Source organism: Balearica regulorum, chromosome 4 (assembly GCF_011004875.1).
Source record: "Balearica regulorum gibbericeps isolate bBalReg1 chromosome 4, bBalReg1.pri, whole genome shotgun sequence".
Taxonomy (NCBI): domain Eukaryota; kingdom Metazoa; phylum Chordata; class Aves; order Gruiformes; family Gruidae; genus Balearica; species Balearica regulorum.
Genome location: NC_046187.1, coordinates 51,531,801 through 51,558,507, shown reverse-complemented (window position 1 = coordinate 51,558,507; position 26,707 = coordinate 51,531,801). Strand labels below are relative to the sequence as shown.

The window sequence follows — 26,707 nt, the reverse complement described above, 5'->3', positions numbered from 1 at the left end:
CTCAAGTGTTTAATGCAGATCTGGAAACCTCTGATAAATTCCAGCATACCAAAAGGGTCTCCCATGAATAACTTTAGTTAATAACTCTTGCCCTAGTAAAATAAAACTTTCCCCTTTCTGTTACATAATGGATGAATGTTTTGTTGGTGAATCAGAAGCTCTTCCTTTCTAAAGTCTCACATGCATCACTGAGCCCAGAGCTATTATAAGCAGGTTTTATCTTCTCCCATATGTTCTGCAATGCAGCCCAGCACCTCAGTAACATCTATCACATTTACTTAACCCTTTTGCAAATGTCCTTATATGTATGAACTCGGCCAGCTGCTGCCACTGTGCTCAGGATGTGATTCCCAAGTTGTTTTAACCCCCCTGACTACTCACTGTATATATAACCTGTACCTGAGGCTTCCCCCCCCGGAAGCTGGGAAAGAAGAAGGAAATTCCCTGGCCCCAGTAATGGTTGCTGGTGAAGTTTGTACTGACTTTCTCATACTGTCTTCCCTGCTGGGTGTCTCCAATATCCCCATCCTATCCCACATGTTCCCAGAGTGACCTGCCTGCTCTGGGTTTATCTGTGTGTTTCAGAGAGCAGTATCTTCCCCATCCCAAAGGTGCTGTTCAAGGCTGGCAGTGAGATGGATTAGGGAGGCAGGATTTTCGTGTCCCTATGAAAGGTTGGGTGAGGAACGTGAGGCTTTCTGACCTCTAGGACCTTGCATTGTGATACTTAAAATAACAGGCACAGAAAGACAAAGCCTGGCTGGGAAGACTTTCATTTATAAATGGGGAAAAGAGGAAAACAGGAGCTCAAAAAGGAAGGGCGATGAGACTCTCACCAGAGTAAATGGGAGGGAAGAAGTGGATAGGAGCAGTATTTACTTGGCTCTAGTTCTTCTGTTTAATGTCATCTAAACATTTTAAAACTGTTCTTTACTCCTTCTCTCCATTAATATCTCTTCCTTGCCGCTAAAGATCATCGTGCCATGCAGAGGAAGTTAAGCCTTTTTGGCATGAAGTGAGTAAAATAAGGTTCTACTTTCCCTGTTACTTCCTTATTGTGTCAAAAGAAGTGTTGAAATAGCTCTTACCTTGCTCTGGATGATAAAGTATATTATATGGTGTTTGAACATTAATAGAGTCCATTTTGCTGATTCATGGGCTTTTCCTAACAGCTGACTATCTCAACTACGTACAGTTTCTTTGAAAGATGCAGTCTTTGGGAGGAATAAAAATCACAAAATGGGCTGTTGTTTATGGAAATGCTTTTGCTTCTGCAGGTGGCAAGGGAAAATAGATGTTTCTGGAAAGTAAGATTGGTACTTGCTGTATTATGGATACTTTGGTAGTATTACTAGTTTACATCAGGTAATCTAAGAATACCTCCTCTTCTCTGCGGGACAAGGCTTGCAAGAAATAGTATCTCCTATTAGATCACTTGATACTCTTGGAGAAACAGGCAAGCATTGGCATGCTAGTTTTCCTTCGCTTTGCCTCGGTGTTTCATGAGACTGTTGTGCCTGCACCAATATGTCGCCTTTGATCCCTCTCCATCTTGTTTTCATTTAATGTTTCTCGGGTATTGATTTCATCTCTGGTCGTATTATCTCATCTTATCTCTGTCAGCATGGGACTATTGCATACTGTCTGCTTTAGGAGTGTTAACGTGCGCTCGCCAAGTGCCTCACGCAGTTGAACTAATTGCTGGGAAGTCAGGTTGTTGAATCTGAGCATCAGGGCTTTTTTTATGTCGATCTTTATTCCCTTTGTGTTATCTTAAATGTTTCCTCGGACTCTGGTGTTTGTATCTGCTTTGTATACCTGGACAGTGTCCATCTATCAACTCCAGCTGGTTTTTTTTAGCTAGCTATGGAAGAGAGGGCAACGGACTAAGGGCAGGTCATGGAGGCAGAAAACAGCCAGAAACCAACCTTCCCTGAGAAATCTGATGAACCACAATAGGTGCAGGAGCTCATGCCTATTTTAAAAGGTGGGAATGTGGTTAAGCAGAGCAGAGTCTGCCCTCCTCCTTCGTGTTCCCAATTTGTTTCCTGTTCCTGGAGGAGTGGAGACACCTCTCTGGGGAGCACTGCTCTGGGCTCTGAACACAAACGTATCTGCAATAACGAGCAGCTCTGGGGACTCACAAAAATGGATGTACTGAGGCGTGGAGTGGGTGGGAAAGCTGGAGGCAAGTGCCAGTCCTGGTTTGCGTGGGGAAGCTCTGTGCCCTATGAGAACAGGATGGGCAGAGGGGAGGCAGGGTGCCTTTTTCGGTAGGGACCTGAAAAGCAAAGAAGTTTGTGTGGATACATGGCCAGCCCAGGGCTCAACAGGGCAGTGCTTATGGTAGCAGCTATCCTGAGTTATTTAAATAAGAGCATTAATAAGAATAGCATTAGCTGAACATCAAGGTGGGTTTATTACTGATACTGGCAATGTACATCATAACAGCCTTTTTTCTGCTGTAGAGATATGATTAGAGATGTCAGTCAACTCACCTTCTTAACAGTATTTTTTAGTTCCCTTTTTCACCTCAGCTGCTGTATTGTACCCGCAGCCCAGTAACCCACCTGCATTTTCCCTGCCATGCAGTTCTTAACGCTGCGTGCATGTGAATTTCCATTCTCTAAATTCTTCATAGAAAATCCTATTCAACTTAATAATTCATATCCTCAATAATCTAGCCTATTATGCCATATTTTATAGCTATTAAATTCACTGACAAGGAACACAGTATTTTGGAGACAGGTCCTCTGCAATATCTGGTATTATGGACAGCTGCTGCATTTCACGTAATGAGCAAATGTCTGTGAAATCTCTGCAAATCCCATTGCAAAACTGAGGTTTGAAAAAATCTTGGCCACAATAACTTCAGCTTTAAAAAGTCACTGTAAATCCTGCTTTTATTTATTTTTCCATTCAATGGTCATCTTTCTACCTACCAGCTGATGGTTTTGCTTGGCCAGCTGTGCTTGGAGAGGTCTCTCCCTCCAGGTTTTCTCACCCACTCATCTGTGAGTGTCCCCAGCACCGCAGCAAGGAGGAAACGCTGCAAGGAGCCAACTCTTTGTTACATATTTAGGTGTCTCACCTGTGATTATGTGAGAATTTCTGTTTCTCATGTGAAGCTTACCTTGCTTGAAAATTATTTTTCAGATGTTTCCAGTGGTGTCGAAATCTCTCCTGTCCCATCCAGTGGCGTTGCCTCATCCCTGCATTGTGCCTGTTGTTTGGGATACATTGTTCACTCTTTTTCCAATCATTTAAATGTCTTCCATCTATACGAGCGGCAGTTAAATCTTTATTTGACCTGTGCCTGTCTTGAGGTCTCTGAAGTTTTTGAGAGGCATCACAGCCTAGTAATCCAAATGGATTTGGGTGACATTTGAGTAGTTTAACTACAAGCTATTTCATGGGGGTTTGTCAGCTGGTGAGTTGCTAAGGCTTTGCCAGTTGAAGTCCAAAAGCTGTTCCTGATTTACTGGCAATAAAGCCCATATTGCACCAGCCTTCTTTCTTGGAGAGCACCTTAGAGTGAAAGAGAGAGTGGGAGAGGAGTAGCTGCTCCTGTCGGTCTCCCCTCTGTTGTTAGAGTTGAAGGGACCATGTGGTGCCTTCGTGGTGCTGGTGCTCTCCACTTTAACTGTCCCTGTGTTTAGGCACTGCATGTCTTTATGCAGCTGACAAATTATATGACAGGTTAAAGATTATTCTAATCTGCTCTGCTACTCTTCTGGAGTAAGCTGAGAAGGGAGCATTTACCGTATGTGCTGTGTTATTCTAGCTGCCATATCCAACCTTGTTTATCTGTCGCCTTCACATCTCATGTTTTTCTGTGATTCAAAACTGATTTCCTATTAACTGTTTACAGTGACTTGAACGAGAGAGGCTTGTAAAACACACAGGAAAGAGGTTTAATTGCTTATTTCCCATCTTCTCCTGGGGCTGGATCTGTAGGATTCCCATTCGAGTGATTAAGGAGAGATGCAAATGGCCCATGTCAGCAGACTTCTTTCCTGGCTATCTCAGCAATTGTCCTCGACATAAGTCAACAGCATTGGGTGTCCCAAGCTTCAGCCTTTCCTGTCCTATTTTTTTCTTTCAGCAGTATAGAGAGACAAGAGGGATGAGTCATGTTTGAGCTCTAGCATTAGAGACTCAAAAGGCTTTTGTGCAGGGCGTTGTCTGTTGTATCCAATGTTTGGATGCCTTTTTGTACTTGTTTTACTGTTATAGGAAGCATTTTACCCTGTAGGTGATATCATCCCACATCTTCCTTCATAAGATCTTGTGAAAAATTTACATAAATAGACTTTGCCTTAGAGGTCAGGCATTGCCTCCTTAGAAACCTGGAAGGGCTGGCTGCTCCTTATCTCTGCACTGGCAGGATGGGGAATAGTGTGTGCAGTCTGTGCAGGGAAGGGTGTTCATTGGTTTTACAATGAGTCATGAAGCCTGATTTAAAGAATTCACGGTTAGTAATGTGACAACTGTGATGATGGGATGTGGAGCGGAGAAACAGCTAAGGGACATGTTAAATCCCATGGAGAAAAGCAGATCTTGGCTGGAGATAACCATGTTGGCTTTCACCCATTTTGATGAAATGAAAGCTGTGTTGACCTGTCTTACTTGTTCAACACCTAGATTCATAGTTGGTGAATCAGTACAGTAGATTTGGAGTTGATGAGGTAATTCACAGTTATATTCGAAGACCTCCGAAAGAGGGTAGTGTGGATGAATGACACAGAACCTTTTTTAAAAATGCTGTAGTTGAATTGATTTATGCAGTAAATTACCCAGCAGAAGTGGCATCACATAACCTTTCCTTGCAAAGAAGGCTGAGGAAGCAGGCGAGGCGTGGACTATGAAAAAACATCTCTTTCACCCAGTCTTGTGCCTGGTTCTGATGCTTTTTTTCTCCTGTATGCTCTACCATTTGATTTATGAGTTTTTGCGGGCAATCTCTGAAGTGTGTGAAGGGTTGGGGCAGCTCTGGCCTAAAGCAATAATTTCTCTTTTTCTCCGCACGACTGCCTGCCTGTCTGTTGGGGATTTCGTATAAGAATATATTTCTCTGAAGGTAGAATTGAGCAGCAAACAATTGGTCTGGCTGGAGATGATGTGAGTTGGTCAGCTTATGGAAAGCAGAGCTAGGGGGCAGGGAGAGTAAACTTCTGTCCCCCGTTTTCTTCTACAGTGGTAAAACTGCTGCTTCAGTGGTTGTTGTTTTCCTCATCTGCTCACTGTGGGTCAGCAATTCTTGATGGAAAAATTCCAATGCTGGGCCTGAATTTGAGGTTCATAATTCAGCTTGTTATCTTTATTCTGCTACTGGGATGCCTTGCGGTCTTAATGAAGTTGCACAAATGTTGTGTATCATCTTGACTGCCCAATGAGAAGAATGATACCTGTGTAGGCTTCTTGGGGATCTGTAAAGGAAATGCAGAATTACTCTCTGTTGCGTCTTTGACTTTATAATTTCAATCTAGGTTTTCTGCTTCATCCATAAACAGGTACAGATATAATCAGATTCACAAGGAGCAGCTTTCTTAAGTTTGATCGCATCCCTGGGTTCAATGCATGCTCGCTGGCACCATGCTAGTTTGGAAACCACTTGTCACTGGAAGCAGCCAGATCACAATGTGCTTGGGCATATTTTCTCTTTAAATACCCTGTAATTAATGCCTCCAGCAACTACAAAGGGGTGATACCCTGATGTGCCTTTGCCATACACAGGTATAGCAGAGTGGAGCGTAAAACCTGATGTGATATGGAAGAGTGTTCTTGCACTACAGAAGGCTTTTCGTATTTCATGGTAAAATGTTCCTACAGGGGCCGTCTTTGCAACCAGCAACAGCTCACAGGAAGAGTAGAACATGCTGAGGCAGTACCTATGCATGCCTCCTGGGAGAAAACGACATATAGGAATTTAAATAGCTTATGAAAATATTTGTCACCAGTACAACATGATGCTTCTCATACTGGATTATGATAGGAGGCTAAAAGTTTGGTTTTGGTTGGGGTTTTTTTTGGGTTTTTTTTTTTTTGTTTTTAAATAGCTTGTTTTCAGTAGATTCAATGCAATATTTAGTAGAGGCAGAAAAGAAATTAAACTCTTTGGCAGTTATGATGTTTTAAAAATTCTTTGGTTCATCCCAAACCAGAGAAATTAACCTTTACAATGGTTAACAAGAAACTCTTGGTACTTATTTTTACTAGATGTGGGCAAAGTAGTTTGAAGCTACATTTATTTTCCGCAGTCTTTGGTGGGGAAAAAAGTTGGGGTCTTTTCTGGTTAACTTTTTAATTTCTTGTTCCTGTCTTCATGTCTGTTTTGTCTTTTTGCCGTGCTTTTTTTGGTGCAGCTTTTAAAATTTAAGCATCTCAAGGAAGAAATGCTTGGTCAAATTAAGTCTTCAGTTACTTTGGGGAAAAAAAAGTCAGAGAAATATATTGACTTTGCTGGATATTTATTGAAGTAACCCACCAGCAAACCAACAGAACTTTATCCTGTTCTCTTTGTTCATTTGCAAATTGACTTGTCTAGTTATGAGGCTACATAAGTAAAATAGAGTAAGTTATTTTTGATTGCTTTTAATTCAAGGCAGAGGATCCAGCACCTGCTGAAGTGGGGTGACCAAAACGGTGCTTGCCTTTTGGTGAAAAGGTCAGAACAAAACTGTGGTGTCAAGCCTAAAAATGAGCCTCAATAATAAATAAACTCTGTCTCTACAAAATTCTTCTTTCTCTTCATCCAAACGTTCAGCTGCACTGACACCTCCAAGCAGATCCTTAAACCCAAGAGCAGGTGTTTTAATGCTCTTATGTTTGCTTTGTCCATATGACGTGTCAACAGTAAGTTGCAGCCCTGCATTTACATGGCAAGCGTTGGGCTGCTCCGGGCTGGTGACTTGCTCTTTGACCTCATTCTTCCTTTGAACCTGCTGCCGCGGTGCGTGCTCGCCAGCCGTGCCGAGGCACCGCGTCCCTCAGCCCTGCGCCTGTTTGCCTTGTAATCCGCAGACAAGAAAAAAGCAGGCAAATTCCAGCCTTTCAAGAAGCTCTTCGGTAAGAGGAAGAAAAGAGAGCCCACCTCAGACTGCGAGGAAGCCAAGCTGAAGCCCAGCCACTCCTTCGGCAACGTCTGCAACGGCGCTTTCTCCTCCGATGAAGAGCCAAATGGTGGTCTGAGGTAAGCTCGTGTGGGTCTGCTGCCAGCTGGCAGAGGAGCCCCTGCAAACGCAAGGCTTGTTCTCCCTGCTTTTAATGGCATTAAATTTAAATTCTGCCTCTATTAAGTGGTATCAAGTTGTACGCCGCTTTTATAAAGCATGTGCGCCCCTGTCCTTCCTCCGAATGTGACAGCCGCTGCTGCAGACCCCAAAGTCTCACATCTTGCATGCGTTACTTAGTGGGTATGTGTGCCGGTGCGCAAAAAACAAATCCCGGGGTGAAGCAGAAATGAATTTGAATGCAGCTCTGTGATTTGACAGAGCTCCGTGGTGAACACCTGAGCAGTGGTATTAATGGCACCCGTGTTTTTAAAACTGGGGAAAGGGAAATTTGAACTGGCCGCTACAGATATTGCGTACTGTTCCCTGCAAGGTTGTATCTCTGGGTCAGGACAGAGATGTCCTCTTTCAGTCTATCCCGTGCAGCATTTGCATTGTAACTGGGGTCAGCAAACGGGCTGCTTTTATTCTGATCTGAATTGAATGTCAAGTAGAAGAAGGAAGAGAGGGGAGAGAGGCACCTGGAAATCGGATTGTGTTCCCGTGACAAGAGAGCACAGGAGGAAAGCGTGAGAATTTGCTGCAGAAATGATGGGAGAAAGAAACTGCACAGAGTTAACTAGTCAGCAATCTTTAACTAGGAACAGAACAGGAAAAAAAAACCCACAACAAAACAAAACACCACACCCCAACAACAACAACAAACCAAGACCAGATGCACAAACTAATTGAGTCAGTCAGTAATATTTACTTCACTTTCCAGCTGGAAGTCTCAGAGAGGTTAGTTGACTCCTAGTCAAAGCCTGCTTCTTTGGAAAAAAAGGAACTGTTTGCACTGGGGAGTGTGAGTATCTGAAAGTAACAAAAAAATGCTCAAGAAAGTAATGTGTATCAGAAACATCACCCTGCACAGTATTTTCAATGATGCAAAATCATAGCTGTGAAAATGTGATTTTTTAAAATTTTTTTTTTTTTTAACTTTGGAATTTTTTTGTTCTGTTCTGTGAAATTCTGTAAGCCCTAAGTTTCCCCTTTGGTTTCTGCAATACAATCTTGTACACCTCTTTTGCCTGACCCAGCTTTTCCAAAAATCAAGACTGAGCATAGCCACAGTGTAGATGGAGACGTGACTGACTGCTATTGCATTGCATTCATAGGACAGGATCATAGCATATCCTGAGTTGGAAGGGACCCATAAGGATCATTGAGTCCAACACATATTGCCTGTGTGTGTGATGCTGAGTGACTGTAGGAAGTTACAATACCTATTACCTCAAGAGCAAACTAGGGAACAAGAGCAAAACAAAGGGCATCATCTTTCTATCAAGGATTTCCCATTCAGCAGCACTGAAAATTCAGTGCTGTGCCCAGAAACAAACAGTGATATGGGAACTTGTCCCATTCCTCAATGGTGAAGTGAAGGTGCGGCAGACCCTTGTGAGAGTGTTAAATGCTTGCATTTATAAACATATTAATTTCTTTAATTAATAAAGGCATTAAATGTAAGCCTCTAGTGGAGTAAATCGGCCTGCACAATTTAAATCACAGGGAATTAGGAAACGTGAAGGGTCCCACCTCTCTTCTTAAGTGGAACATTTCTTTCTGTGCCTGTGATTCATGAGAGGTGCTTCTGTTTTAGCCTGCTAGAAATACTCTGTCAAAACTCTGTTTTCTCCATCAGGCTTCATTGTGCAATTGTGGGTGGGATTTGGTAATAATTTTCAGTTTGCAGGTAGCATTTGCCACATTACTCCTCTTGCAGCAAGCATAGATGTTCAGTGCAGTGCATTAGATTGCTTTGGGGGGGGACTTAGTTTTGCTGCCCTTTTCTGTTTTTAGCAGTGTTGCTTCCATCCATAGTATTTTTTTGCCTTCAGTATCATTTCAAATGTTTGTGAATTGAATGCAGAGGTAAACTAAGTAAAATAATATACAGAGTTGTTTACAAGTTGTCTAACAGTAAATACATTACCATGTCTTCCATTATTCATAAAGAAATGGACCAGAGCAAATATAAATAACTAGTAGTATATTTATATAACCAAAATCCTGAGTAGTTTTATAAAACCATCTGCTTCAAACTCTTTAAGAATGTACAACGACCATATATATACAAAAGCTTAATAAAAGTTCCAATTTTGCAACAAAAGTCCAGGGATGCTCCCGTCCCCTTAATAGAGCTACATTTCTTCATCAACCTGTAAAGTACATTAATTTGTTATCTGCAGATGCTTCATGTGGACTTTTTGTTTTGTTTTGAAGAGGAAGAGGTTGTTACCTTGAAAACATATTAAGAAAGCTGCTTCAGGAAGATAGAGGCAAGAAAATAAATTAGTACAGGCTAAATAAGAGATCTGTATTGCTTCCAAGACCTGAGCTAGTATTTCACTGTGTGCTGTATTGGCTTACAAGCCTGCTCAGGGCTAACACCTGAATCTCTAATGGATACTGCACCGACAGAGCGATGCAGATGTACCAGGAGCAATTCAGGTAATCTGCATATGGTGTAGATTGACTAGCTGAGTTGGAAGCAGCCAGAGAGATCTGCCTGTCCATCCTTTCTTACAGATACTTCCTGGACTTACCAGATGCAAATACCTTGCTTGGTATCCTGATGTATGCACACTTCAACCTATTTATTCATCTATGTTGTTTTGCAATTCCCAAGTGGGAGGTTTGCTGCTGCAATGTCTTGCCCTGCCTTGTGAAAGACTGGAACTCCTTTTCCCACTTTTATATTGCCCTTCTCAAGTTTACAAAGCTAAAACTGTATTCATTAACTTTCTGTCCTAACCACATGAGCCGAGAGATAGAAATGCTTATTACAAGACAAGTTAAATTGTGTTTCTGGACCTTCATTAAATTCTCCAGAAGCTTCTGTTCTGAGGCTATGATTTGTCACTTTGTAAGATTTTGGATTTGTTTGATTTGTCACAGTTGACACTAAGCAAGCATTGTGAGGATATACCTGAAAGGGCACCTGTGCGCTGCCCTACAAAAAGTTTGTCATGCTGTGTTAATGTGGAGAGGCAGCAGGGAATTACCTTTTTCTTACGGAGGGTACAGTAGAGTGCCTTTACTTGGGCTGAATGCGATACCGTAAAGGACCTGGAAGTAGACTCGTCAGGTCTTTAAGACTCCAGTGTGACAACACTGATCATCTTCCAGGGAAAAATCTCTCAGCAAGTTTTAGTCTCATGAATGTGCCTGTCCATGAAATGGGACCCCTTTATTTGTAAATCCCCATCAAGCTCCCCATAATCCCTGTAAAAATGTGCTCAGGTTGCCTTCATAAAGTCATCCTCATTACAAAGGAATCACCTAAAGATCTTAGTTCTCTATTTATGCTGAGGAAGACTGCCTGTGAAGAAGAAAGCATGAGAGATTTCCTGTCTCGTAAACAACTTTGGCCGGTATTTGCTGAACCTTTGTCAGCAAGAATTGCTATCGGGACTGGACTGTGAATGCCCCAACTCTTTGCCTAGTAGAGCTGTGCTGAACTGTACAGCAGTTACTACTCAGCTAATGAACTCAGCTTCTTTCCTGCTTGTGGGGACCATGTCCATCAGCAGTGTGATTTCTCCAAATGTATTAGTTCTTTGAGAATGCCTCATTTTGACAAGCAAAGTTGCTGTTTGCTATTCAAGGTGTGTCTTTGTTGCACTTGATCAGATAATTCAGAGAGATCACATAATTGCACTGATTTCTTCTACACTGATTGTAGGAGACAAGCATTCCCTTGCAAATATAAAGTTTGGTTTCTGACAATTTTACCAGCAGAACTTCAAAATTATCTTTCCTTGACAATTGTCCTGATGTCTTGCCAGGAAACTTCAATTCCAGAAATGTAAACTGGGCATATGCAAAGCTGAAGGAAAATCTTTCAGTACTTTTTGTAATATTTGCCCAGTGTCTGCACTCAAAGACAGGCTTCGTGTGAATTTAAGGCATGTATTTTGCACAGTTCTCGTCACTAGGCTATATAGATAAGCAATAAACCGTTTATGGACCAAAGCTGGGGCAAGGAGCATGGTGTGTTCCCAAGCTGCATCAGGAGTTTTATTGCTTGTGACGGGAAGCTCCCAGGGGGGAGGCCCCAGGGTGGCAAACCGGGACACGGTGCCAAAGATGCAGCATAACTCAGGTCACACATCTGTATGGAGCTGCAAGTTGTGTGAGCGGCTGTCTGCTTGTAAGACCTGAAGTCTCCTGAATTTCTCCGAGCAGTCTGCCTGCCAATGCCAAGAGTGAATCTTTCCATTTGAAAAGACCAGGACTGTGGAGAGGAAGGGGGGGGGGGGCGGGGGGAAGGGGGCATTTCATTGTCATCTTAAGAGGCCTTCATTTAGTAATTTGCTAAAGGTAATTTTTGTCAGAGGCTGCGTGGGTTGGGCTGTTTTGCTGGTGGCTTACACCTGAGTCCAAATGCCACAGACAGTCTGAATACGGAAAGGAGACGGTGGTTTTGTACCAGCCATCAGCGTCTACAGTGCAAATTTGGCTTCTCTCTGCTTAAGAGATGCCAAGGGCAGTGGTGGAAAGAATGTCAGTGACGCATGGATGGGGCTTCCATGGGATGGAGCACCTGGGTAGCACATTTCTTGGAGGATAGTCGGCCACTACTGGCCTTCCTCAAATTATTTTTTAGAGGGAAAATATGATCAAGATTTGATCAGTTAGTTGAGTTCTGTTTTCAGCAATAAATTCCAGACAGCTGTTACTGCTTATCTAAGAGGTGTTTGATCTGTAAAATATGAATTTTAATTTTACATTAATTTGTGCCTGAAAAGGGCACAAGCAGAAATTTGCAGGCAGAGAAAGGATAGGAGGTGTAGCTATTAACATGGCTAAATCATGATCTCTTCAATGCGTTGAAATTTGAGAAAGAAGAATACAGAAAATGGAAACAAATAATGAATCACAGAGAGATGTAAAGGAGAAGGAGTTGTCATTTTATGAATTCTTTGCTAATAGGAGGAGGACTAAGCAAAGAGTTGGTCCTCTGTAAGCAAGGAGAGAATGAGGGCAACAAGTGGGGGGAAAAAAAAAAAAAGCAGCACTAGGTGGAAGTTTGACATTATGTCTGTTTTTAGCCTGTGTGAACTTTGTTACTGTGAGTGCAGTTTACACTGAGTTTGTGCGCACATGGATAGCAGGAATATCACAGCTTTGAGAGAATATGCACAACAAATAAAATGCAGGTTCTTCTGGAGGGTGTGGATTGGGACCTGTATTCTTTTGGTTGTTTTCACAGAAGTTAGAGATTGGAGAGGCTTGTTCAGTGCTCAGCCACCCTTTCTGTGATTGTTCCCAGCTGAGCATTTACCTTGAAAACAAAATTATTCATCTGGTTTTTCTAAACAGTGCATTCATCTTGGGAATTTCTGCAGGTATTTGTGGTCATCTACTCCTCCAATAACAGCATATTATGTAAGTCAGGTCTAGGAGGTGATACAGTTTCTTCACTATTACTCATATCTTGTATCTACATTTTAGTTTTGGAATATTTAATTTTCATTTTGCATTTCATGTAAATGAGAACAACTCATCTGCGTCAAATGTGGCCTTGGTTACTGACTGCTGATCAATGGCATTCACTCTTGTCGTCATAGAAACTGGCCTGAAAAATGAATTTAATTATATTTTCTTCATCTCTCAGGTGACTTTATTATTGCTCAGGTAATTACCTGACATGTACCCTGAAAAAATATGTGGTGATTGATTAAGTAAGGGAAAAAAAAAAAAAAGAGAAACTGCTCAGTCTCTTTCTGGACTTTGCGTTGCCTCTTCAGCAATCCCAGTCCCTGCTCTGATCTCACGTTCACCTTGCCACTCAGATTTCCACATCATCTCAATGGGTAATGTGCCCCACGTGAAGAGCTGTCTCCCATGTTACTTTGGTATGCAATAGTGAAAAGGGTAGGAGAGGTGTTATGGTCGTCTTTCCTTAGCATTGTCCTGTACTACCTGTAAACATCAAATTTGGTGACAATCAGCAGCAGGACACAAAGATTCATATTCCTGCTCAAGGCCACCTCAGGGTTTTCACTAAAGGCTTGATCCCAAGGCAGGGTCTGTTTTTGGTGTCTTGTTTAGATGAACTCTTATAAAGCAAACATATCAAAGTAGTTGTTGGTGTACAGTCTGTCCCAAAATTTCCAAAAGCAGCTCATAATATTTTAAAATCTTCATAAAGTGAAGCCTTGCTTTTACCTCCAACTCAAATTGTAAGCCTCATATGTAAGCTTTTAACGTCTGTGTATTATTTTCTGCATGAGTATTAGAGCATTTGCTCTCATTAAAATGATTCACCAACAGTTCAGCTGTTCAGTTTCTAAATTTGAGAGTGGGGAGGAGGGAAACCCAACAACCTATAACTCATAACTTGCAAGAATCTGCTTTGTTAAAATAGGAAGAATAAGAAAACTTTATTTGAGGTATTGCTTTATCAGTACTTACACATTCATAAATCCCTATGAATTGAAGGTACTGGCTAAACATGAAAACAACCAGACCTAGAGAATCACAAGCTTTTGAGTTTTGGATTCAGAGGAATGTCCCGATTCCTTCTTGGACAATTTCAGCCACTACTTTGACACATTTCCATGAAGATGCAGCACTGGGCAATTCTGGATGAAGCAATCTAGACCCCCAAAAAGTGATCAGTCTACCTGCTTGCAGCTTCAGAGAGCTCCCAAATATCTTTCCTCTGTCACATCTAATTCTCATACACTGGGCAAATTTTTTTTTTTTTTTTTTTTTTTTTTACTTTTTGCTTATTAGCCTGACTTCTGCATTTGACTCTTGTCAGTCTCGTAATTTCCCTCATGTCTTCCTGACTCCAGTGGGAGTGCCTTGGTGCAGTGGTACTTGGTGTCCGCCTTCTCCTGCAGACTTGATCTTAGCAGCACTCTGATTTCAGTAAGTATCTCAAGCCCAAGCAGAGCAAAGCAACATATGGATATTGTAAAGCTTTTAGAAACAAAGCACGCTTGGATTTTCCTCGTTTGTGTCAGCTGACATGGATCCATGTTGAACAAGTTTCCTATTTCTGGGTTACAAGGTGTATTGTGGGAACAAAGTGGCATTCCAAGACAGAAAAGGTTGTGGCAAAGAGCAGCTTTGCTCCCTCCAGTTCTTCATTTGCATGGATTCTTTTATAGGATTCATTACAGGTGTTGGTGAATTTTTTCACCTTTTCTGTAATTTATATTGCAGGAATAGGAGCCACAACTACTGTATGAGTGGCCATTTCTGACGTGAGCTGAGTGGCATGCGGTTAGGGCAGAGGAGTGGGGAAAGCATTCCTGGCATGGCCCTGACAGAACATAACACTAATGCTCAGCAGTTTCGTTGATCTTACCCTTTCTTGACCCCTCAGCTCTTGCCTTCCTCCCTCCTATTACCAACTTGATTAAGTCATTTTGCTCCATAAGCTTTGTTATCAGGTATGTGAGCTAGGACTTTTCACCACTTGTTGCAATTTTAACACTTACTAGAAATTTGCACTAAATGCTATCAACTTCCCATTATTTTTCTTTTAGCTGTTACTTGAGTGCAAAGATGCCTCATTGTGTATGCTGTAGTTTGTATAAGATCCTGAGAACCCTTCAGTAAGCTTTTCCTCTGCAACAGCTGTTAACATTTTATACTAGGTCCCACTCTGTGTCTTTCTCCTTTTTTCCTTGCCTTTCGTCCTCAACCCTGATCATGACTGACTTCATTTTCACCTTAGGAATCCCAGAATGTTTTGTTTTCTTTTTTTTTTTTTTTTTTTTTTTTTTTTTTTAAATTCTGGTCTCCACTTCTTCCATTACAAACACTGTCTTGCTTAGATCTCCCTGAAAGGTTAGGCTGTCCTACCGTCTACTTGTCCTCTCTCTTGCCTCCCTTTCAGATGTTTTCATTGCATTCCCCCTCGTAATCATCATATATTTATTTCCTTGCAGATTCTGCATGCCAAATGCCTTTTCTGCAGCTGGTAAGGTCTAGGGCTGGGCTCAAACCAAGCAGAGTTGTCACCTGTAGTATAACGTGGTGTCTCATTTCCTCTTCCTTTCCTTGCTTATGAGCTAAATGCAATCACTGTTGTGCTGGTTTTGGCTGGGATAGAGTTAATTTTCTTCATAGTAGCTATTATAGGGCTGTGTTTTGGGTTTGTGCTGAAACCAGTGCTGATAACCCAGGGATGTTTTCGTTCCTGCTGAGAAGTGCTCACACAGAGCCAAGGGCTTTGCTGCCTCTCACACCACCCCACCAGCGAGGAGGTGGGGGGGCACAAGGAGTTGGGAGGGGACACGGCCGGGACAGCTGACCCCAACTGACCAAAGGGATATTCCATAGCACATGACGTCATGCTCAGCATATAAAGCTGAGAGATGAAGAAGGAAAGGGTGGATGTTTAGAGTGATGGCATTTGTCTTCCCAAGTAACCATTACACGTGATGGAGCCCTGCTTTCCTGGGGATGGCTGAACACCTGCCTGCCCATGGGGAGTGCTGAATGAATTCCTTGGTTTGCTTTGTTTGCATGTGCAGATTTTGCTTTAGCTATTAAACTGCCTTTATCTCAACCCACGAGTTTTCTCACTTTTACCCTTATGATTCTTTCCCTCATCCCACTGGGGTAGGAGTGAGCGAGCGGCTGCGTGGGGCTCAGCTGCTGGCTGGGGTTAAACTGTGACAATTATATAGCACTTATTCCTGCCAAGGCTAATTTAGACTTTTCACTTCCTTTTCTCTACATTTTGCCATACTTTAGAGCAAATTTTGCACAAACATATGCTGCTGTTTGATAGAATAGTGTCATATGCAATGGATTGCCAGGTCATATGTGAAATTTGGACCATTTAGAGCCTTGTTCCTTCCACTAGTCTGCGTATTTGTATAACAACTGGTGACTTGTCCACAGTCCTCAAGCTGTGTTAGGGATTCACTTGCAGAATTACTGGAAACCGGGGTGATGCCTTTCTTTGCTCTGCATACTGAGACTTTCTGAGGGTGGAAGATTTGGTGAATAACTACAGAAAGTTCACGTGTCAGGAACTATCTAGTCCCACCTCACTACCTTCTTGTCAGAAAGCAGCAAGGGCAGAGCTGTTCCGTCAGGGAAGGCGAGTGGGGCACCAACTCATTGCCCTGTCCCAGGGCAGGGGCCTCATTGCCCCCTCCCACAGTATCTAAGCGAGGCAAGCAGGGCAGATCCCGGGATGGTGGCCAGGTTCAACCAGGAGTACAGATAAGGCAACATCTGGATGATAAGGCAGGCCTGAGGCTGAGCCAGGAAGTCAGCCTGTAGATCAGGATCAGATCCGTTGATCACCCCACAGGTCCACTGTGGGAAGGCAGGGCCAAGGGTGAGCCAGAAAATCAGTCTGCAAATTGAGGTCTGGATCAAAGGATTTCATGGCCAGCTACAGCTGTGGCTGAGCTGGAGCACAGCACGGCTCAGGCAGGGACCAAAACCTCAACTGTGATCTTAAATAGAGCTCCTGGACCCATTGGTGTGGGTGGAGGTCCCAGGTGAGGCTGGTCAGGGACATTAAAGCTTATTAGCGCGCTCAGGGCCCTGACACCTCCCATGATTAATTTCTATGCCCTTAATCTAACCAAAATCATGATCATTATTAGCATGCATTAAAGATGCATCAGCTACTCAATATGAGGCTTGATCCTTACTTTAAAAAAAATTAATTTACAGTAAGTTCACAGGTTACGGATCTCCTGATGACATCAAACTGGAGCTTTGTATAAGACAATGTTGCATGATGTCTTTTGAAATGAGCAGCGCTACTAACACAGCGGCTATAAAACAGGTCATTGGCATCAGTGGGACTCCGGCGGGCCGTGACAATGGGGCTGTGCAGTTTTCTTAGAGTTACTGCCCTCGGGTTCGGCAGTTCCTGGAGGTGATGCACATATATCTTTAGATTGAGCACAGAAATGATCCCTAAATTTACTTTTTATGAAAAAAAAAAAACCAAAAACAACCCTTCAGCTACTCTGCTAAAAAAAAAAAATAATCTCCCTTTTGCCTGTTCAGTGTGTAAGGACCATGTTTATGGGCTTGTTAATGCAATGAAGCAACGTGCTGTCTAAGCACAGCTGTAACTCGGAGTTATTTTGCAGCATGGACAATATTCCCCATGCAGGCATGAGTTAGAACTAGAACTTACATTCCAGCATGACAGATGAAAGAGAGGACACTAAAAATACAGCTCAGAGTTACAATCCATTTTCCTCTGTTACAGTATTAATGCATCTTTGGAATGACTAGAAAATGCAGTTTATGTTTTTCATCTCCAGCTGCCCTGGGGACATCCATGGGAGATGCAAAGAGTTGGAATCAGATTTCCTTTTTAAAAGAAAACATTAAATAAATGCAACCTATCACTGCACTTGTTATTTCCCTGGGGCACTATTCTGGGAGGTGACTCTCAGATGCCTTTGAAGGGATTATGCTGAGGGTCAATACCTGGCTACAACAAATTCGTTCTTGCTTTGCATGTATTGTGATTTTTTTTAGTGTTAAAAATGGCTTCACGTTAAAAAGTTGGCTCTGATCTCTCATAATTACAGAATCGGTTTCTAATGGAAATCTAAAAGAGTGAAAGTCATGAGACTGGGGTTTTTTTGGAGTCAGTCTCTACTAACATGAAAGAACAGAACAACTCATTCTTTCCCTTTATTTTTCAGTTTCTATTTCTAACGCTTTAATATCGGAGTGGGAGGAACATTTATGACACACCAGAGGCAATTGGTGGCGCGAGCTTTCTGTACTACAGTAATGCACCGATACAGGATTATGCAAAGGCTGAGACTTCAGTGTTCCCTCTTGGCAAAAATTCCCCCTTTTAAGGACCCCAGATTTTTCTTTGAGAGGAGAAATACCTCTGTACAAAAATGAGATCTAAAACATAATAGCCACCAGTACCGAGATAAATTTAGCCATGTATTCTGTGTAGTATTACCCCTGCACATACTCTGATGTGCTTAAGGGTGCAGTCCCACAGAGTACGTGCTGATTGAAGTCTGGACTGCAGTTGTCCAACTCCTTCCAGAAGCTCTCTGGACATGCAGCTAGCATGGAAGCTTGTGTCAGTGTTTGCTCAGCCAAACCAGGAAGTTGTGTGGGGTTTTGAGTTTTGTTGGCTGGGTTTTTTTGTAGTTAGTTATCCAGTCGGAGCAGCGCTCTGAATGGTTTTGTGTCAACCACGAGCACTAAGCAGGTACAAAAGAAGTGTTGCGAACACACGGGGAGGAGGATAAAGGGAGAAGGGGTGATACCTCACCCAGTCCTGACTTGTAGTATATAGAGCTGATGGGAAATTGCATCGTAAACAGATAGCGATGCATAGCAGTGGATGGGTCCAAAGAGCACTCTCAGATTGCTGGTCTTCGTGGGAGAGGAATAAGACTTTTCTTGTAGGCTGAGGGTGGTCCCATTCTGCTGTAAGGGATTTCACATTTCCTAGTTTCTTAGCACACCTCAGTAAGAGTGAGTAATGGAAAGAGGGGTTACTGCACAGAGGGTTTTGCAAGCCAAATTCAAACATAGATACATTATAGCTATGATACTTCCAATATCTACATAAACTGTTTTACCCGTGGTTTTCTGGGATTCTTCCAGAAGTCTGAAATACAACAGGTGATGTTCTCCCTTTCCAGGGGAATTAATTTATCGGCACTGAGTTAAACAAAGAATCTGAGAAACATATTAACTTTGTGCAGAAGAAAGCTAGTTAGGGGCGAGATGTACTTGAGGCAACTCTTTTTACAGCTAAATACTGTTAAACCTGGGCTAGGCGTGCACGTCATATCCATGGTCAAGATGCGATGTGGTCCTCGTACTCCATATCTTGCTCTATTTGCCACCCGTTTGACACTACTGGCTTCATTATTTGTAAAAAGCCTGTGGGATGGTTGGCTCTGCTGTACTTTTATGCTCTTGGGGTACCCTCAAGATAAAGACGTATCCTGGTGCATTCTTTTTGTACCAAAGCCCATGTGTATCACAGAAGCCCTTGTACATTCTTAAAAATGTAGTCATTCTTAAGAATTCCATCCTAATAAAAGAAAGTGAAAAGAATGTTCTCAGTTTTGCTGAGAAACCAAGTATTCTGACCTATCTTCAGGAATCTGAAGAGGGACACAGGTGTGGCAAAGAAAACTCTGAGAACAAATGGAATTTAACTTTGCTTTGAGTATGAGAAAATGAATTTTGAAAATTTGTGTATTGGAATTGAAACTGGAACATGATACTTGGGTTGCAACACATCTTCAGAGAGAACATCTTTAAGGATTTGCTAAAAGTGCTTTGTATTTTGGTATAGCACATCCATAATTCATTTAATTTAGTCAGATTTCTGGAAGTGAGTCAGATGATTCAATTATTTTCAGCACAAACAGCCTCTGAAGTGTCATCCTCGGTATTATCAAGAGAAGTGCTCATAAACTGATGCCACTGTTTTCCCCCATCTCTTGGAAGTGATATGGCAGTTTGAAACTGTAATACCTTCAACCATGGTTATGACTGTAGTCCAGGTCTCTGACATACAATGAATCTATCGAATGCCATTCCTGATGTCAACGTGTCTTTTAATTGAGGAGAGGGCTTTCTGAAGCACAGTTTGTAGATGTGAATTGTGAGGATGTTATTGTATAAAGTTTTCTGAGAAAAACTTCAGAGATGGGAATGGCGGTAGCAGTGGAGGAAACTGAATTATTCATGCTGTGTTATGACTTAAAAGAAATTCAGTCTTGCTGAAAGTAGAACATGAGGAGAGTGAAAAAGGGGATGGAAAAAAGACCTTTGTGATATAATCTGTCAAACTCACAGCTGGGAAGATTTGAAAGGATTGCGGGCTCCAAGTGAGTAAAAGAAGAGACCTTTCAGAAAGTTCAACTAGCCTGGATATCACTTTAAACACTATTTAAACTCCCCTGTAAAAGAAACTAGGTTACTACAATGTGTGAATATATTTTTTTTCCCAATGTACTTTAGCTTACATAGACATTTAAGCAAAATTCTTAAAATGTTTTTACCAGTTGTTGGGCATGTGGCTATCAAAATTGCTCAGTCACCCAGTTCTGAAATATCCCGTATATCTGCAAAGCATTTTGAGGGGATACAGTAGAGAGAAGTCTTGCGTTAATTAACTGCAGGGTTTGATGTGTCCTGACAATTTGGAGTATGGTTTTTTTTGGTAGCAAGTTAATAAGAAAACAAAAATGGACAAAAGCTTTCAAATATGTTTGGCCTCAACTCTATGAAACAAAAATGTGTGACACCATGTAATGAGGAAGTGCCTAAACTGAAAGCAGTTGGCATATGGGAGAACGTCAGAGAGGGATGCTGTACGTGCTTAGCATGGTCCTAACCTGCCATCGGTACCCCTGCAGGGACCTGTCAGAGGTAGGGCTGGGCTTCCAGCAGTGATGTTCTTATGATTGCAGGTCACATGAAGCTCCCAAGCTGTTTCACGTGACCTGGTGTCCCAAAGGAAGCTTTAAACGTCATTTTAACAAGTCTGCTCACACTAGCCATAACCCCAAATCTGCACGTAGCCAGAAGCCGGTGTACTGCGTATCTCAGTCAGGTGATTCATTGCATTGGCTCACAGGCAGGAGCTGAGACTAGATCGCCAAAGGTATCCTCAGCTCTGTAGCACATGGGGAATACCTTTCTCCGCAGCCATGTCCGAGGCAGCCTACCAGCACTGACCTCAGCAGTTGCTCTTTTCTTCCATTTCAGGGACTGGGATTATCAGGCAGTTCCTACTGCCAGAGCATCCCTGCAGCTGGTCAGCCGAAGCCCTGGGGTTTGAACGGCCAGCAAACCCTGTTCAGTCCAAAAGCTGCAGGCTGGCTGTTCCCGACTTAAATATTAACAGATTCATTAGCAAGGTCAAGAACGACTTGCAAACAAGTCACTGAACTCTTTGGTGCCTGAATTGCTATCCTTGCCTACTAATTAGTTGTAACAAACAATAGGGATAAACATGAGCTGTCTAATTTTAAGTATGAGAATGCCAACCCACTGGACAGTAAAAGGGGAGGATGGTGTCATATGCACGGTGAATAGCTGTGAGACAAAGCCTCAAGTATCTGAGCCACAGTATTGCTGGAAAGATCTTTGAGAGAGGATCCTCTCTGGGGCTCAATATGACCTGGCTTACGCATCCTCAGCAGATCTCTCAGCTCAAGGGTAAATAGTAAACGATAAATTCCCACTGGCCTTGCCTTCTGCACCTCCAGCAGCTTCACACATTGAACCACGCAAATGCAGGAGGGGTTGGCATGGGCTGGTTTGACAAATTTTGGATGTTCCCCTCAGTTTTGGTTGTGAATACAGACTTTTTTTTCCCCCCTTGTTGAATGCAATGCTGGAGCTTTCAGTTCAAACAGACCGATATGGTTATATGAAAAAAAGCCAACTTTCACTCACTTTTACGTCAAACCACTCATTTTGCAAGCCAAGCCTGCTAGGAATTTGTCTCTGTTTAAGGGGCATTTCTCAAACTGTGGTTCATGGGCCGATCCCTGGACGACTCAGGAAGGTAGATATATTCCAATGCCACGCAATTTTACCACAGCTCTGTGTACAGGCTGAGTCATGACAAATCAGTATAGAAACCTTTTTAGAAGAAGGTTTAAAAATATACTTTTATGGTTTCTCTAATAAAAGGTTTCTAAAATAAGGTATATTACCTTTAGCAGCCAAAGGCAATCAAATTGTGGGTTGTTTTTAAAAAAACCACCAACTTAAAATAGAATATAGCATCAGTTAAATGTTCCCCCTCTTTGATGGCTAAAAATGCTATGAAATATTGATCAGCTCTTTGCTTGATTGTGTGCTGGTTTGTTTCAAATGAAGCATGTTGTTCAAATATTAATTTTGGGTAAAAAATAGTGTTTCAGTTAGTCTGTGCTTGCATGGAGGATGAAATGATATAGGGAGCTCTGTGTGTTTTCCCCAAAAGCATGGATGATTTATTTTGTGAGCGCAAATGTATTTTAAATATAAACTACAGAGGGTAAGAGGTTGTAGGTGGCTTTTTTCCTATTATTTTCAGGTTACCTGTAAGAAATTTTGTTATAAAAGTCAAGAATAGCCTCATTTAATCAGTTATAAAAGGTCAATGTAACCCTATTTAACATGCTTTCTTGCTAAGAAAAGATTATAATTTTTACTTAAAAAGGTTATTTCCATACTCCAGGAAAAAAATGAAATAAAAACGTAATAAATACATTCCAAACACACTTTTTTTGCGAAGTATGAATGGAAATATTCTGAGCAATTTATAAACAATTAGGACATTTTAGAAGGGAGAAAAAGATAATATGATGATTTTCTTAAATATGTGAGGCTTTAATTTTTCTTGTTGTTTTACTTATCCCTCTCTCTGGAAGTATCATCTTCCTTGGTTTTGCGGAAATATTTGTTTATAATGTTTCACATGTAGAAGGTTGTGTTAATTAGTTTGCTATAAAAAGTATCTATTTTTTTCTCCAGATTGTTACCCAAGCTGTAAATGGGTTCTATAGAGTTGCCCATAGGTTATTAGAAGGAGACCTCTCAGTTCAATTTTCTTCTACTGTGGCTTTTGTCATGTTTGTATTTTACTGGCTTTCCACCTACCATAAAATACATAACTTTCAAACTCAAACATTTTCCCCCAAGATGCCCCCCAAACCCCAAAGTAACAACCTGCAAATCTTTTTTTTTTTTTTTTTTTTTTAATTCTCAGTTTTCTTGAGCCTTAAAAATCTCCAGTAAATTAAACCACTTTTTGTTTAATCCCTTTGCCCATGGATTTACAGCAGCCATATAACTAGGTCATTTGTGACGCACTCTCCTCCTGGCATCGGTCCCTAGTTTAGCAGTAACACACGGGCATCTCTTGCTGTTTGTTGCTCATCAAACCCACACAGGGTGGTGTAATGGTATCAATTTAGGGGATTGATGAGAACGTTTTATTGTCAGCGTGATAACACTCGCGGTGATAGGAACAGCTAAGTAATCAGCTAAACGAGGTAGCTCTTTAGAAGTAGATTACTAGAGTGTATTGCCTCTTTTTGTGTTATAGTGATACCTTTGCTTGGCACCTCCTGTCTTACTTTGACTAAGAATGACAGCAGGTCCCAAGCATCAGGACTAAGCACAAATGCAGCCTTTCCTAAAGATGTAGCGTGGTAATGTGTGCTGCATCATCATCATCATCTACCCTGAATCCCAAAAATAACATTGAGATTTCAGATTTCTAAGGAAAATTGATTGACCTTCTCAAGATGCCTATTAAAAACACCCCACTCTATGTCCTTGCAAGGAGGAAAACTGCCTGTGAGGCAATCATGTACCTCTGTTAAACTTTTGATAACAGAAAAAGTTTGGATACCTCTCTTCTGAGAATGTTCAAAACTTTTATGTAGAAGGAAAGGGAAAATCTATACAGCAGGGCAGCTATGATATGAAGGGTCACTCTCATAAATTAATTGCTGTGCTTATTGACTGTTTAACTGTTTTTTTTCCAGGTCCTCCCATTATTCTATGGGCAGTCGAGCTTTTTCCCATGACAGTATTTTTATACCTGATGGGAGAACAGAGAGTGAACAGGCCATCCAAGCAATGTCACAGGAGAACGTTTTAGGAAAAGTCAAAACTCTTCAGGTAAGAAATTGTAAGTGGGAAAAAATATTTAAAATGTAGTGGAAAATGGTCTCCCGAATGTGTTAAAGGTGGATAAAGGTGTGTTGCTTTTTCAGTAGTCTTGGGGCATCTTCTCAGCTATGTACGCTCTCTGGCCAAAAGCCATGTAAATAATTCGGATAATCTGCAGATGATCTAGGTTTTGGTCTTGAAAGGTATGGCAGTGATGCTGCAAGCAAATCTGCAGAAACGTCTACATCTTGTGAAACTCATTTGAATTGAACTCCTGGTTTTGGCGTGTCCTGATCTGTATGCCTGAGACCTACAGATGTGGTACTGAGTGAAAAAATGAGGGTGGTGGTGGTGGCAGGGAATGGCATGCAGAGTGAGACTTATTTGCAAAGCTGATTTAATTATCCTTTTATACATATTACATTTTTTTCCCTCCTTTTTCTCCCTGTGCTCTCAGTGGTTCTCATGAAAGGTGGATACACTTATCTCTCCAAAGCAAACAGCACATAAGTAAATACATAAACACCACATCTGGGTATTTGCTTCTGAAGAGCTTTACATGACCTGCTTTCCCTTCGTTTCCGGAACTCTGTCCCATTAATGCTCCAACTAATGTTTTGCTTTACTTCTTGTACGTCTGTAAGATTCCCAGCTCACTGCTTATCTAGACCTTGAAAGAGCTGTCCTCCAGAAACACATTTCAGTTTGTTGCTCAGGATGCTGACATGTCCTGTCAAAACGCTGATAAATTTTTAACACTCTATAGGTGCCGTTACCCTGTAGCTGCTAGCTGACTAGTAAAATACCATTGATTTCTTTTCCCTCCAAAGTCTACCTATGGTCCGTCTTTTCTGATGAGTGAGAGATCACACACAGTAGACAGATCCAACCTTCAGGATGAAATTGTTCCTTCTTCCTGCCCGGCGCTGTCAGCAGAGAGAACACCTGAACAGCGTTGGCTGTGCTGACTGTGGATGAACTTTGAAGTCAAGACCACACTAGGACAGCTCCAATTTCCCTGTGCTGTTTTTTCAGCTTAAATTTCCCTGGGTCAGATAGATTCACTGCATGCTACTTTCCAGGCTAGAAACCATTCTGTTTTAAATGACTGCTGACTCTGGGTAAAGACGTGAGGTAGTTTACTTGGACCTGTCCTGCAGAATGCTTCAGTGTCTTTTGGATACAAAGCCCACTGGCTCCTGTTGGATCTGTTGTCTTGGCTTCAGTACATTCGCTTTTCTCTGAATACCTTTTCACTTTGCAGGAGTGGCCTTTTCCATTTCCAAACTCACCTTAAAATTTCCGATGGAAATTATTGCCTTCGCTAAACTCAGAGACATGATAAAAAGTAGTTACTGCAGTTGCTAACAACCGTCTTCACTAAACAAATGGTAACTCAAGAAAATTAAAGCAAAAATAATCACGCTTGAATAAAATAAAACCACAAAATAAATAGCCAGTGATATGCTCTTGCTCATGTGAACTTTGCATGAGCCTTTTTTTGATGTGGTTACTTGCATGTATTTTAAGGGGGGGTGTTGTTTCAGCTGCTTGATGTCAAAAGTGTGCTTACCTTTTTATTTAAAATTGAAGGACATCAGTTAATTTTTATCATTTTAGTATAGCTGCAACCCAGCCTGTAACAACATCTCCTATTCAGCTTTTCCCACTCTGCTGCTGATGGTGATATGCAGAGCAAACCATTCAGTCAGAAAGGAGATGTGTAATAGATTGTGAATGGCACTTTTAACTATTTATATGTTTACACAGAAGTTATATATTCATCTAAACGTCCATGGATTTTTTTTCATAACGCCATGGAAAGACTCCTTATAGCAAGCCCAGGGGCCACCTCTTGTATCTGCAAAACCTGCTGCCCGGTGTATAACTGTTCCCATTTCCCTAGCCATGGTTTCTGCAACTGTTTCCTGAGTTTTAGGACAAGATCATGCCAAAATCCCATTGCACATTTTTCGGTTGACCTTAGAGTTGAGTCCCAGGTCTGACCAGTTATTTGGACTATCATTCGTGTCTGAAGGTTTTATGCACTCCATACCCCATCCTTTTTTTTTCCTGCTGTAGCATTCTTAAAGGAGATGATGTTTGCTGTGTGATTTTGCATTCACGGAAAACTCTGACACTCAGTCTCCAGTTATCAGAAGCTTGTATCTACTTTGAAGTGCCTTTCTGCAAGCTCACTCCCACTGGGTGCATCTGTGTTTCTCGAAGTGGTGGGACAAGAGGAGACACTCATCTCTTCTGAAGGGCGCTCCACTCCTTAAAACCAATTCTGTGGCCAGCTCCCGGTGAAGTCATTGCTGCGCCACCAACATTACTGTGGTTTTGCCCAGGCTTGCATGTCACGGTGGAATCACAACATTTCCAGTTTCCATTTGCCTGGCAAGATGCTCTTTGGTAAAGAGGTGTTGCCAGGATGCAGTGCCCTGTGCTGGCTCCGAACTCGCTGTATTCCAGAGATTAAAATCTCTGCAAATTTTAACCTTTTTCAGGATTTTATTTGGGTGGGGGGTGGTGGTGTGTTACAGTGAACATTCCTGGAAAACTTAAATCTTTTCTGGAGGAGGGACCATGCTTACAAGCCCAACTGATAGCATAATGAAAAGCGTTTTGAAATCAGAATAGAATAGTACTGATGGTGCTGGATCTCATTCTGCTGACTGCCAAAGTGTTTACCCCTTCTCGCCTTGCATTTCTGCTGACTTTGGAGTGTTGATGAATCCACAAAAAACGTGGTGTAATGGGGCAAAACTCTGTAGCAGTCTGGGCAGCTGGCCAGCACGTGCACTGGTTCAGCT

General features: G+C 41.8%; 1 protein-coding gene across 8 annotated transcripts in view; it reads left to right on the top strand.

The window, feature by feature from the left end:
* The window catches only part of CRACD (capping protein inhibiting regulator of actin dynamics), a 132,291-nt gene that overhangs the window by 83,239 nt on the left and 22,345 nt on the right, over positions 1-26,707 (top strand). For 7 of the 8 annotated variants that reach the window (XM_075752107.1, XM_075752105.1, XM_075752106.1 and 4 more), the window contains 2 exons: positions 7,024-7,192; positions 23,765-23,900. In XM_075752107.1, the coding sequence (XP_075608222.1) occupies positions 7,024-7,192; positions 23,765-23,900 (305 nt within the window). The remainder of the gene's footprint in view (positions 1-7,023; positions 7,193-23,764; positions 23,901-26,707) is intronic. The other variant, XM_075752110.1, reaches the window with a different exon arrangement.